This window comes from Meriones unguiculatus, chromosome 11 (assembly GCF_030254825.1).
Source record: "Meriones unguiculatus strain TT.TT164.6M chromosome 11, Bangor_MerUng_6.1, whole genome shotgun sequence".
NCBI classification, from domain to species: Eukaryota; Metazoa; Chordata; class Mammalia; order Rodentia; family Muridae; genus Meriones; species Meriones unguiculatus.
Genome location: NC_083359.1, coordinates 9,644,655 through 9,659,728, shown reverse-complemented (window position 1 = coordinate 9,659,728; position 15,074 = coordinate 9,644,655). Strand labels below are relative to the sequence as shown.

The window sequence follows — 15,074 nt, the reverse complement described above, 5'->3', positions numbered from 1 at the left end:
CCCATTACTCTTCCTAGTAGAGGAAAGGCCACATAAGAGGGCTGCAGGAGATAATTATGTCAAGAAAGATCTTCAACAGTTGATGGTTAAAGAAAATCCACATAGCAAAAACAAAACAAAATAAACCCCCAAAGAAACAAAGACAAAAAACAATTAGCAAGTTCACTGATAATTCTACTTACATTTGCATGACCAATAATTTTCCAGGTTATAATATGAATATAGGTGCTGACCCATGAATGTGTAAACTTGTCTATTTCCATTTTATCAAACACATGAAATAAAATACAGAAACATAAAGCGTTTATTTATTATTGCTATAATCAAGGCAAAAATCTCTTTAAACAATTAGCCTTGAAAATGGTAGTCTAACCAGAACCATTACACACGAGTTTACAGAGTTCTCTGCTGCTGAGCTGTCACTGCACACCACCTACAAGACATTTGTCATACAAGAAGAGCTTGAGCGTTACAGTACAGTCTCAAAACGTGGCTAGTTCCTCCTGCACACCCTTATCTTCTCCGAACCTGTTCATACAGTATTTTTAAAAAGTGGTAGAAGAGGAGGCTAAATCTACCTACTTAGAAAATGAACTGAGATTAAACAGGCTAATTAAGAGAACATGAAAGAATTCAGTGTAAAAAATTACATAGGACATTTAATCACTAATATAAGGAGGGAGTATAGTGCGTCTGCAGGAGCCTGCATGACAGCCACCACGAGTCTTGAATGCTGGAGCAGGACAAAGGATACTGATGACCAAGTTTCCAACCCATTCTCTAAGGAAGCATCCGGCTTGACAAGCCACTTAATACTAACCCAACTATAACCTAAAAACACTGTCAGTTTTATTTAACCTTAATATACATTTGTACAAGCAATTTAAAAAAGGCTATTACACAATGATTCAGTGAGTTTTAGCTAGTTTGAAGAATAATGCATGCAGTTACAAATGAGAGGTAGAAACACTGTAATAAAGACCTAAAACTACAAACATCTTATAAATAAATGTTCAAATTAACTACTGGAATTTCATACAGATAAATAATGTAAAAGTTACATTACTTTGTCCACCAAGTAAATGAGAACCATGTTTTCTCTGTTAACTTTAATCAGCACACTGAATTAGGTGTGATGCCAAAGAGCTTCTGCGCAGCTATCAGAGTGCAGGTTATTATGTGAAAGGACTGGAAAAAAAAAGGATTAAAACCAGTAAATGGTTTATTCAAGTATTCAAGCAGGTAAGTAAAAGAAATCAAATAATATACAACATAGGAACCGTTCTCGGAGAGATGTTGATGGTGAACTGTCAGGATTAACACTGAGAAGTACATTAGTCTGCAGAGAGCTGCCCATTTTTCTAAGGGAAAACAACCTCATTTCTTACTAATTTCATGTAGAAATTCCACATCACTAACAAGCCTTTATTCATCACTTTGATTTGGCCCTATTGAAATTATCAAGAGTACCTCTTGATTCATGATAGCTTTCTAATACTGCCCAAATAAACTTAGCCTTTAATAAACCTAGGTCACAGGTATCGATGCACATTCTGCATGCACAACAACAACAAAAAAAAATGCAAACAACCAGCAACTCAAAATACCACTGAGAAGATCTGTTGGTGAAGATAACAGGTAAGAAAAATGCAAAGGTTCACATGAATGCAAGTTCCGACCATTTAAAAGTTAAATGGAGATTACACATGAATTCTGAAAAGGGCATATGTATATAATCAAGTAAAATAGTTTAAACAAGTCCATTGTGCCTCAGTTAGTTTTAAACTGCAAAATCCAATACACATTATTTTAATAAATTAGTGCAATATGAAAGATTTTGGAAGATTAATGTATGTCCACATTAGATCAAGTTGAAGGTTTCACAATTCATCCAAGAATCACCTTTTGCTTCTTCTTAAGACTCTTCCTCCTGAGCTGTTTAAAAGCATGCTCAGATTCAGACAACCTTACCCCAAGCCTCAAACTGTCTGGATGAGCTGTATGCTCTCTTGCTTGCATATGCCTTAGCAAAACATGGAATTTCACATATTGCTCAGAGAGCTGAGTGAAGCCACTCGCTTTGTTTCTTGTTTACTTATCCACAAGAATAACTGTACTTATGATGCTAGTTCTAAGGTACATTTATTTGCCAGGTTCAAACTCGAGCCATGTGCAATACTCTTTTGCTTCTGTTTCTATAAAGAAAAAGGAAGGGGGGAGTGACTTCTCCAATAAGGCAGGTTTTCTACAAACATGTAGTAGTTTTGTATTGTTTTTCCTTCTTAAGTTGCTGCTTGTTCTTTGGCAGTCACCGCAGTTTCCTGGGATGGGTGACAGAACCAAGCTGTAATCCCACAAGGATCACCTCACGCTCCCATGCTGATCACAGACGTGCCTGCTGCTCACACAGCTGCAGTGCTGCAGCAGAGTGCCGACAGTCTTCTCTCAATGCTACACTTATCTAGAAATAAAATTTAAATTATATTAATAATAAAACCACCTGTGTTTTCTAACCCAGGGACAGAGAAACTAAGGGGGAAACCATACTTTCACCACCACGGTCCCTGCTCTGTCTTTCTACCAAAGTTAACAGCATGAATATGTGTTTTTTTTTCTCTGTCAGCAACAACTCAGACATGACCTGTAGTTTAGTGCTGTATTGGTAAAATTCAAATTAGCATACTACACAGAAAAGATTCAGATATAACAACTCTCTTGCTCAGAAGTGCAAGTAACTCCAGACTGCCACGGCCATTACACTGTGGCATCGCCATACATTGCAAGAGCAGCTCTTCCTCAGACACCAGGCACTAGGGATACATGTGTCATCATCCTGGCATCCCGTCAGCCTCTGCTCTGTTAGCTACATAAAATCTGTGGTCAAGCCCAGAAAGTTTAAAAGAGTTCTCTTCAGTCATAAAACAATGTCCTCCTCCATTCTTAAATAGGAACTTGACAACAAAATAATGCAATAAAAAAATCTAGAATAAAAGTAATTTATATTCAGCTACTCTAATCCTTACAGCATACAAGGTTTGCACTGTTATCAATATCTTACATAGACTGAGATCACAGATTAATATTTGTTCAAAAATTTTTTTGAGACAGGGTTTCTCAGTGTAGCCATGGCTGTCCTGGACTGGCTCTGTAGTCCACGCTGGCTTTGAACTCACAGAGATCTACCTACCTCTGCCTCCCATGTGCTAGGATTACAGGCATGCACCACTATGCCCGGCCTTTTTTTTTAAGACAGGGTTTCTCCTTGAACCCCTGGCTGTTCTGGAACTCGATATGTATACCAGACTGGCCTCCCAGAGATTTGCCTGATTCTGTCTCCCAAGTACTGGGATTAAAAGTTGTTCAGGTTTTTAAAAGCCAAGATTCATCTCAGGCAGGATGATTCCAAACTCAGAAGACAAACTGCAATTAACTAAATTCAGTACTTCTTTCTAAACCACAAAAGGTATGAACTATAAACATTATCAAGCTCTATCTGCAAGCACAGTACTATCAATACAGCATACCTCAGCCACTGCTACAAAGCGACTGATAAGTGGGCGGTACTCACATACAGCTAGCAGAGAACAACTCAAAGATTTTGGGGAAGAAGAGAGGCAAGAGGAAACAACAAACTGTTTTTGGAAAATATCTCATAATGAGGGTTGGAGAGATGGCTCAGCAGTTAAGAGCACTGGCTGTTCTCCTAGAGGACCTTGATTCAAGTCCTGACACTCACATAGCTGCTCACAACTTCAGCCCCAGGTGATCTGATACCTTTGTCTGGCCTCAGAAGGCACCGAGCATACACCGTGTCACACTTAGACACACACGCAGGCAGAACACCCAAGCACTTAACACTAATGAAATTAAATGCCATAATGATAACCAATTTCTTTTTTTTTTTGTTTTTGTTTTTGTTTTTGTTTTCAAAACAGGATTTTTCTGTGTAGCTCTGGCTGTCCTGGAGCTCCCTCTGTAGAGCAGGCTGGCCTAGAACTCACAGAGATCTGCTTGTCTCTGCCACCCAAGTGCTGGGATTAAAGGTGTGCATCACCACTGCCCAGATGATACCCAATTCTTTAAAAACTAAATAAACAAAGAAAATAAAAAACTATGGCTATCTATTTCTCAGTTTTCTATTTAATAGTCTAGAGCCCAGTTGTGGAAGTGGGACTGGGGACAAGGGAGCACTGCTGTATCAGTGACTTACATTTATGCACATTTTCAACATCTGTGGGGTCCTGCAGGATCTTACTTAGGCCTTCCAAAAGAAGGGCTGCCTTGTGGTAGCGATAAACAATGTCTTCAGTCTGTTGAAACATCTCATCCAGGGCTGCAGATTGAACCTGGAACCAATTAACAAAACGAGAAAATTTGCACCTTCAAGGATATACAAGCCCTAGGGTCAATGCGGCTTTAAAAAAGCATATTAAAAATCAATATAATTTATGAAAGGAAGAAAGACTCTGTAATGTTACAGTTAAATCCAGAAAGGAAAGAAGCAACATAATTCTTACTTTAAAATTCTTACTGTCTTAATGTACTATAATGTGTAGTTTAGAGCAGTAGAATATATTCTTGTCAGTTTACAATTTTTTTGTTTTTTGGTTTTTTGAGACAGGGTTTCTCTGTATAGCCTTAGCTGTCCTAGAACTGGCTCTGTAGACCAGGCTGACCTTGAACTCAGAGATCCGCCTGCCTCTGCCTCCCAAGTGCTGGGATTAAAGGCATGTGCCACTACTGCCCTTTGTCAGTTTATAGTCGAGAGCTATTTCATAAAATTATCTGCTTTAAGCCGGGTGGTGGTGGTGGCGCTCTCCAGACCAGCCTGGTCTTCAGAGTAAGTTCCAGGACAGTCAGGGCTATACAAAGAAACCCTGTCTTGAAAAAAACCTGTTTTGTTTTTAAAAAAAAAACATCCTAAAAAACAAAAACAAAAAATCTATTTTAGTAGCTGTCAAGGTAAAGCCAAGGGTATAGCAACAGCACAACTGCAATTTATTTAAATGGGACAGATCTATTATGTTGAAGAGGTAAAATAACATTAGCTCATAAATTTTCTCTATTTAAATACTTAATAACCCTATGTAATATATATATATATATATGTTATGTATTCCTTAGAGTCAAACAAATGGTGTCTATACTTCAATAAAGTCAGTAAGTTGAGCTCAAACACCTAAATTTTTGTGGATTAACAAAGCAGTATTTTTTCTAAATTTTACAGAGCCAAAATTTCTTAAATAGCAGAAAAGTGTTAATTTAATCTTTAGATAAAACTATATAAGGATGAGAACATAACTTTGTAAATGAAGTTTAAAAGGAAATATAATAAAATTTGTCAAATGTAACAACCATAAACTATAGTAAGTTTATTAAATAAGTTACATTATGTTAAGTACTCCTTAAATGTCAGGAAAGTCCAGTTACTTCATTAGGCAAAAAATCACACCACTTGGGACTTGAGAAGGGATAGGATATAAACTACTAAAGGAACAGATCATTTCAAGTAGGTGTTCAATTCCAAAGACACTTAGAAGGAAATACTGTAGTGTCTTAAAATGCTAAGCCTGGAAAAGATTTACCATTTCCACAGCACAATTATAGATGAGTTTCTCTGCAGTCACACTGTTGATTTCGTCAATAAATCTCTGTTTATCGGAGAAGAAGCGATTCAGCTTTTCTGTAAGTTTCTTGCACATGGTGATGCAGAATTTATATCGTTCATTCAGATTTTTAACCACTGAAACAAAGTTGAAATTGGAATTATCTTTAATTTTCTTCCAGAAATAACATAGCGACACGTGCACCTTTTCTGCTGCTGGGAAGAAAGCGACACTACACGGTCACCGAAGGGAAGGACTGGCAGCCAGAGTCTATGGTCTTTCAGTATGAAAAGACAGGTCCTGCACTTCTGACCTCTTTGTAGCAAGGTACCAATCAGAAACAAAAGATCAGCAGAGGCTCACTGTCGGGACAGGCAGGCACAGAGGCCCGCAGAGCCACACACTACCTTGTTTCACAGCCGTGGACGGGCTCAGTTTCCCAGACTTGATCTGAGCCTTGGCGAGATGCAGGGAAGCTGCCAGCAGCTGTGCTGCCTTCATGTACAACACCAGCTGCTCCACCCGCCTGCACCGGAAGACACAAGCAGAGAATTGTCCTGAACTGACCCACAAGACTCAGCATGCTAAATAGTAGGCTACCATCCAAACAGCTCTTCTAGGAAACTGCATCCTGAACCCCCTTCCCCCAAGACAAGATGCTCCTGTGACTCCCTGGCAGATCTCCACTTCTTAACCCTCCTGCCTTAGTGTCCCAAGTGCTGGGTGGGCACCGCCACCCTGCTCCTGCTTGGCTTTTCAGCATATGTCTAACTCCAAAGGGAGAAGAACTGGTATGGAGAAAGATATCCGAATATTACAGGAACACTGAAATAAAAATCTGTATGACCTCTTGGTCATCAAATATCTTCAGTGGTAAATTTTCAGAGAAAGGTGATGTTAAGGTTGTATAATAAACTCTTGGCTAACATCTCACACAATGAAACAACTCAGGTTTCCTTGCAGCTTTTCAAAGTGAGACATGACTTCTGGCAGGTGTAACAGTGTCCACAAGTTTATAGAAAACAAAGAATCTGGAAGTATGAGAGGAGGCACCTACCCCCAGTCTTTGCTTAGCTGGCTGATCTGGTCCACAACTACACTCTCTTGAATCTGGTACAAGGACACAGCAGACGTGCACAGCTCAGGGTTCCCACCCCTCACTGCTGTCAGGTCCAGCACGCACTCAGTAAACATTAACATCACGTTCAGATGGCGTAAGGTGTCTGTGTGTTCTTGCTGCAAAAGCAAGGTGTTTTATAACATTTTAGATTAATGGCTTAACTGTATTAATACATAGAAGGTTTTCCTATATTATGAATGTTGGAATGACCAAAGAAAACCAATGTTTTTAAAATTTCAGAGAGCTGTTAGAAAATAAATACAATCAAACCAAATATTATGTGTGGATATGTCTGCATGTATTGAAGTACCCACCCAAGTAGGCTACAAACAGAAGTCACTATGCTTTTACCAGAAAAGTAAAAACAAACTAAAGCAAAACATGAATAATTGAATCAATCTATGTAAAACAAAAACATGTGAAAATAGACATCACGAGTGTAAGGCAGGGCTGGAGAGATGGCTCAGTGGTTAAGAGTACTGGCTGTTCTTGCAGAGGACAGGGGTTCAAGTCCCAGCACCTACATGGTGCCTCACAAACACTTGTCACTACAGGTACAAGAGATCTGACCCCTTTCCTGACCCCCATGGACAACAGGCAGAAACATGGTACATAACATAGGCAAAACATTCACATACATTAAATAAAATAAAGTTTTAAAAAGTGAAAGATGACAAGGACAGGTCTGGAGAGATGCTCAGCAGGAAGAAGCACTTGCCATGCAACCCTGAAATCCTGAGCTTAATCTCCAGAGCCCCTGAGAGGGGACAGAAAGAAGGATGGCATCTGTAATCTCAGAACTGTTAAATGAGATGGGAAGTAGAGAGAGGAGAATCATCCGGAAACCCGTGGGCCAGCTATCTTGGAGCATACACTGCTGCAGAAACAAGAGAGATCCTGCTTCAACAGAGACTAGAAACAATCCCAAAAGTTGTTCTCTGACCTCCCATATGACATATGTGTGTCACCACACTCCCATAGACATAATAAATTTAAAAATTAAAAATATTACAAGGACACTTTTAACACTAAATTAAACTTTTTTTAAGACAATGTTCCTCTGTATAGCTCTGGGACTTGATTTGTAGGCAAGGCTGGCCTCAAACTCAGAGATTCACCTACTGCTGCCTGAGTGCTCGGACTAAATGTGTGTGCTACCACCACCCGCCCCTAAAATTATCTATCTATCTATCTATCTATCTATCTATCTATCTATCTATCTATCTATCTATCGAGATAGGGTCTTGCTATGTAATCCCAGCTAGTCTGTAACTTCTATCCTCCTGCTTCACTCTCAATATCAGGATTGACAGCTGTTGCCACCAAGTTCTACATTTCCTTATAGTTCGGTAAGCTTACTGATTTGTTATTTTAGAGAGTTTTAGATCTGGGGATGGTTGGTGATTGGATGCTAATGGTTGTGGTTTACCTCACCAGCCTTACATTTCTGAGACAAGGAGAAAAAAGCACATTTCTAAATGTCTCTAAGCTCCATAACAGCATATTAGACTATATTCACCAATGTATGCAGTGTTATCCTTAAGCTGGGGGTAAGGAACCTCTGGTTCTACATTTGTGCTTAGCATAGGGCAGATGACGTGAAGTATGTTTTATTCCTGTAGAGCTGGATCCACAGAGGAAAAGTACTGATCTATGAATGTAATCATCTAGTCTGCTTAAGCAGGATGTTTCTGTGCTAGTGACAAACCTGGTATTATGGCTAACTGTTACTCTTATTTTTGACATAGGGTCTTATTATATAGTCCAGGCTGACCTCAAACTCAAAATCCTCCTGCCTTGGCTTTCAAGTGCTAAAATTACAGGTATGTGTCACCATGCTGGCATAATTATTTTTTATTTCATAAATTAATACTTTTATTAATTCTTTGAGAATTTCGTATTTTGATATTACCACACATCCTTCCTAAGTCCTCCCAGATCCATTCTCATCTACTTACCTCCAAATCTTCATGTCCACTTTTTAAAAAACAACCTACCAAGTCCAATTTTTGCTGACTCTATGTTCCTGGGTGTGGGCCATCCACTGGCGCTATAGAGACCACATCCTTAAAGAAACGGACTCACCTTTCCCAGAAGCCAAACTGTCCTGGCATTGTTTTTAAATCTATGTTTAGATGCACTATTCTTACCTAATAAAGAGTCTACTGAGGATAAAAAGTTATGCTTCTAGAGAAAAAAAAATTTAATCCTACAAATAGAGTTGGGCATAGGTAATGCACAACAGTAATTTCAGCACTGGTGAATTCAAGGCCAGGCCAGGCTATATACTTTCAGGACATCCAGGGTTATGTAGTAAGACCTTGTTTCAAACAAACAAACAAACAAACAAACAAACAAACATGGGAATTTGAAATTTGAGAAATACTTGATACAGTTTGTTCTTTCATCATCACTGGAACACTCAAATCAGATCAACGATAGATTCACACATCCCTGCAATTTCTTCCCTACCTCCATCAGTGTCTCCTCTGGTAGTTCAGGAGCTTCAAAGGTGATGAGACCCTCTAGGCTGGGTGGTGAAGCACCATAAGGCACGTATCTTAGGCTGGGAGCTGCCTCTGCTCCTGGTGGGGAGGAGCCCAACCCTGGCCCAGGTGGGGAGCCCACATACACTCGGCCACTCGCAGAGCACAAGGAGCCTCCTGAGCTGCTGGACCCCACTACAAAGAAACAATGCACATATCACAGGTCCACAGCTGGCTTGCACACTGCCTTCTCTCATGTACTGAACATAACCCATTTAAGTGACAAAAAAACTACTTAGAGTCTCAGGCTCCTCATTCTATATGAATACACAAACATGTTCATACATATACATATATAAATAAAACAGAATCATCATTTCCAGTTTTCCCACACTCCATTTTAAACAAATTTATGTAACATACAATTTATACACTATTTCTTTCTCCCTAATAGACTTGGTAAGTATAAAAATGCACCTGATGCACAGTAATTCACTAACTTTACATATACAATGTGTATCTGGAATCATTTAAATTGCTGATTTTTTGCATTAAAATTACTACTAAAATCATTTTTAAGTGATTTCTATGTGATAAGTAGTAATGGAAATTTCAAGGTACAAACATTATAAACATTTTTTTTTTCTTCTGAGAAAAGATCTTTTTATATAGCCCTGGCTGTTCTGGAACTCTATAGATCAGGATGGCTTAGAACTCAAGAGACCTGCCTGCCTCTGGTTCCCACGTTCTGGGATTTAAGGTGTGCACCGCTACACCTACTAGTATATTACAGTTCTTCCCAGGAATAGCCACATACCTTTCTCAAGAAGTATTAGGTATGCCCACTAAACCACATCAGTCCTGGGCCTTATTAGCATTTTAAAAATGCTAATATAGGTAGCATTTTTAAAATGATACCAAGTGTCAAATGATACCTGATAGCAAGTGTCTTTAATTCCAGCAATTGGGAGGCAGAGGCAGGTGACTCTGTGTGAGTTTAAAACCAGTCTGGTCTGCATACTCAGATCCTATAAAAAAAAAAAAAGAAAGAGAGAGAGAGAGAGAGAGAGAGAGAGAGAGAGAACAAAAACGGAAGAGGAGATGTGGGAAAGAGAAGTAGAGAAAAGTAGGAAGAGAAAAGAAGAGGAGGAGGAGGAAGGAGATGAAGAAAGTATTAAAATGGTAGTTTTATATTTAGGATTTAAAAGTATTTTATTGTTTTTTTATTTTGTTTGGAGACATGTCTCTCCAGGAAGACCTGGCTGACCTGGAGCTCACTCTGTATGTTTGAATATTTGTAAAACAATACTTTAACTCTACCTTTCATTATCTTATCTTTCTCTTATTAACTTACAAGCACCTGGATTAGCAGTTTATTCAGAACACAAGAACCTAGAGGACACAGAACACAGCACTCACCATTAAGACCATGACCACACAAGTCCACTTTATGTGCACACGAGTGCAGGTGCCTGTAGAGGCCAGAGGGACTGGATCCGCTAGGTCTGACGCTACAGACAGTTCTGAGTGACCATGTGGGTGCTGAAAAGTAACCTTGGTCCTCTGGAAAAGCAGGCAGTGCTCGTAACCGCTGAGCCAGCTCTACAGCTCAGTCAAATACTTTTTATATTTTTAAACTTAGTCGGATGATTTTAAAAAACATAAAATTTAGTACAAACACTGGTTCCTGAAGTACAAAATTAAAAAATAAAAATAAAAAAAAAGAATAAGCCAGATCTGGTGGCATATGCTGTAATACCAATTACTTGGGTAGCTGAGGTAGGAGAATCTCAACTTTGAGGCCAGTCTGGACTACACTGTAAATTCAAGGTCATCCTGGGAAATTTGACAAGACCTCTTTGAAAAAAATCAAAAAGTTAAGAAAATGTGTAAGTGTGTGCGTGCGTGTATGTGTGTGTGTGTGTGCACGAGAGTTGGGTGAGGAACATTAAAGGAAGTCAGGCTAGTTAAGACTAATAGTGAAGATCCTGTCTTTAAAAGCCTGGGGGAAGGACTGGAGAGATTGCTCAGGGTTGTTAAAGAGCACCCACTGCTCTTTCAGGGGACCTAGGTTTGATTACCAGAACCCACACGGCAGCTCATTAGTGTCTGCAATTCTAGGTCCAGAGGATTTGATAACCTTTTCTACCTCCTGTACACAACTCAGACATAAGCTGCACATGTATGCATGCAGGCAAAACAATCATACACATAATTTTAAAGGGAGGCCTATTGAGGGTGTCAAGGCATACACTTCTATTCCCAACACTTGCAAGGTGGATGCCAGATGCAGGAGGATCAGAAGTTCAAGGTTATCCATATGAGAGGGCCTGGGGGAAACTGGGAATGCAGTTCAGTAATTTATCACTTATCTATCATGCGAGAGAGCCTTGGGTTTAATTACAGCACCACAACAGATACGTTAAAAAGGAATTTTCAAATAACTTACTACATGTACTAAAATAAGACATCAGTCTATGAATGAAGGAGCGCACAAACTGGATATGTAGCTTTCTTCATGCAGACATGTGTAAGTATACATAGAGCACACAGTGGTTTTACTTTACAAAGTCCTCCCCAACATGTTACCTCAGTTACTTCTGACATATAACTCTTTAAGGAAGGTAAACAGCTACACTCACTGTACCAGGACGGAGACCGAAGCCTAGAGAAGTGCTTTGTCTAAACTCACTATCAGAACTAGTCAGGTAATGCACTAGAAGAAATGTTTCTCACCTGAGGTGGTTCTTGTTCGGAGGACCATATGTGTACAAGTAGGGGCTGTGGCACTGTGTGGAGGAGACCCCACTGTGAAGAGGACAGCCCTGGCGCTTGCTGCTGCTCCTGCCGGCAATGCCAGCACAACACCACAGGCTCCTGCAGGAGCTACAACAACAAGTTGGCCAGATATTAGATTACATCCATAGTAGTCCTGTATGGTTACAGGTGTCCACCAAGGCTAGACGCGTCAGCATCCCTGGAGTTGGAATCGGAGGCAGCTGTGAGTGCACGTGGATGCTAATAGGCAAACTCGGTCCTCTGAAGAGCCAGAGGCACCTCTCCAGCCCCATTTAATATTACTTTCTAAAATTCTAATATTCACTCTAAAATTAGACTATTCCATATGATATTTTCAGCAAGCATATATTATTTTAGAGGTCAGAGAGATGAGTCAGTATGTGAGAGCACTTGCCACTAAAGCTGATGATCTGAGTTTGAGTCCTACGGTCCTCAGGGTAGAGAACTGCCTCTGGCGAGCCTGCAAGTCCACACACACATATACACATATAAAAAGTTTAAATGTAATTTAAAAGATATTTATTTGTTTGTTTGTTTCAAGACAGGGTTTTTCTGTGTAAACTTGGCTGTCCTGGAACTTCACTCTGTAGACCAGGATGCCCTCAAACTGAGAGGTCCCTCTGCCTCTGCCTCCTGGCACTGGAATTAAAGGTGTGTGCCACCTCTGCATGGCTGATGGGTCCCACTTTTAATCCCAACACTTGGGAGACAGAGGCAGGCAGATCTGTAGGAGTTTGAGACCAGTATGATCCACAGAGTGAATTCCAGGCCAGACAGAGCTACATAGTGAGACGCTGTCTCAGACAAAAAGTCTGTAATAAAAAAAATTTTAGAGTAATACCTCTGTCTCTGTGAATCTTCATACCAAAGCATACTATCCAAAGTTTTAGATAGTTATAAAAGATCTGAATTTCAAGTTATATCTGTTGATAATTGGAAAACTTAGACACTGAGAATTAAAATACAAAGGTAAACAACAAAGATTAGAAAAAGTTTAAACAAAGTTTATCTATGCCTTCAAACTAGACTCTCACATCTGTGAGGAAGTAAGCAAGGGGATAACAGGTGTTGATCAAGCTGGGACTGATAGGTTAAGCTTGGCTTAAATGAAGAGTGCATGAAAAGTCCCCATCTACCAAAGCTTGCAGAATCAGCAAGTTTACTTCAGAGCCTTTTCACACTCAGACATCTAAAAATTACTACCTCTATAGGACCAAATAATAAAGCCAAGTGTTTACAATACAACCCATAAACATGAGAGAAGCCACCTTATGACTGCGGGGAAAAGCTACATAAGCCTCCAGTTTTGCTGGCCTTTACATGACCATAGATTCCTTTTTTTGAAGTTATTTAAGCATAGGAGTGTTTTGTTCAAGTTTCATGTGTCTGGTGCCTATGGAGGCCAGAAGGGCACTGGATCCCCTGTACCTAGAGTTATGAGCAGTTTTGAGCCCCATGTAGGTACTGGAAACTGAACTTGGGTTCTAAGAGCAACAAGCACTCTTAACTACTGAGCCATCTCTCCAGCCTCTATAAATTGCTAATTGTGAAAGACTAGGGTAGCAGCAATGGTATATATACTTTACCTACTATGATAAGGCTGTGAATTCAATTCCTAACATTACAACCTGGTTGCATACTAAGTTTCAGGCCAGCCACAGCTACATAGCAACACAGTGTCGACAAAGAAGAAGAAAGCTGAACACTACATTAAGTCTCCCATTAACTCTGATGCAAATGACCTCTGACTGACGATGCCTAAGAAATGAACAATGTATATGTCAAACACTGCTTTATGTCTTTCCTTATTCTATATCTTAAGCTCCAAGGTTCACTATTTCTTTTTCTTTCTTTTTTTTTTTTTTTTTTTTTGTTTTTTTTTCGAGACAAGCTTTCTTTGTGCAGCCTTGGCTGCCCTGGAACTCACTCTGTAGACTAGGCCTGCCATTGCCCCACCACCATACAGCCAAGGTCAGCTATTTCTAAGAAAGTAACTAAGAGACATAAAATGACAACTTATTAGACACTGTCTTGATTTACAGAGCACAGAACATCCAGTAACTTTAGATAACACTGGAACAGGCATCATCTGGCACAAAAACACAACCTAATCTGGTTCTTTAACTAAAAGTGGAACTAAATTTAATTTGCAAGAAAATAATGTGTTTATTACAAAGACTGGCCTAGAAAAGGAAGGAGAGTTATGAAACCTGGATGCTGACTCAGCACATTGTTTTCCTAATCACCTCACTCTCAGCTTTCCCTTCTCTATATGAACAGTGAGTGATTGTACCGAGTTCCCTAAGATGTAGTTTAAACATTTATTTTATGCATGTGTCCCTGACTGTATTGTATGCATGAACAAACAGAAGGTCATGGAGGTCAGAAGAGGGAGTCAGATCTCCTGGAACTATAGTTACATTTGTGAGCCACCATGATGGGAACCAAGCCTGGGTCCTCTGCATGTGCAGTAAGTGCTCTCAACCACTGAGTCATCTTTCTAGGCCCCATAAGGTACAGATTTGAGGCCAATATCCTTGTCCATCTTCCAAGCTCCATAATTAAACTGATTTCTTTCTCATCAACTACAGTCTGAGTGCTGACTTTTAAGCAGAAAGCCTCCGGATCTAAGTCTAAGAACTCTGAATGAATTACAAAAGGAAATTATTTCAACGTTCATCTTATCTACAGGAGAGCACTACAAATTTAAAGAGCTCATAAATATTCTAGGGAGTAAATGAATAGTAAATAAGTTATAAAGTACATATCATTATGCAAGTTTTAGAAAATGAGGCCAATATTCTTATTTAATGTAATGTCTTCAAGATTTTTATTGTATCATGTATAAAAAGTAACAATGGGGCACCTATATTCTGAGCACTGATGTAGAGGAATTTTAATTTAGAACATGGCTGCTCTGGCAAGAGATCACATCCAAAGATCTTCTAGGTCTGTGTGATCTGGCTGGAATACAAATAAGCCTTTAATCCAGGAGACAGAGGCAGTAAGATCTGAGTTCAAGACCAGCCTGGTATTTCAAGTTTCATATAAAGAAAAGCTTAG

The 15,074-nt window shown here is 39.5% G+C and overlaps 1 protein-coding gene across 1 annotated transcript in view; it reads right to left on the bottom strand.

Annotated features, from left to right (window-relative positions):
* Positions 1-286: 286 nt before the first annotated feature.
* Positions 287-15,074, bottom strand: part of Ulk2 (unc-51 like autophagy activating kinase 2) — a 77,905-nt gene continuing 63,117 nt past the window's right edge. The window contains exons 21-27 of the mRNA XM_021639160.2: positions 11,949-12,098; positions 9,199-9,407; positions 6,664-6,842; positions 6,014-6,132; positions 5,586-5,743; positions 4,211-4,346; positions 287-2,461 (exon numbers count right to left, since the gene is read on the bottom strand). Coding sequence (XP_021494835.1) covers positions 2,403-2,461; positions 4,211-4,346; positions 5,586-5,743; positions 6,014-6,132; positions 6,664-6,842; positions 9,199-9,407; positions 11,949-12,098 — 1,010 coding nt within the window. The 3' untranslated portion in view covers positions 287-2,402. The remainder of the gene's footprint in view (positions 2,462-4,210; positions 4,347-5,585; positions 5,744-6,013; positions 6,133-6,663; positions 6,843-9,198; positions 9,408-11,948; positions 12,099-15,074) is intronic.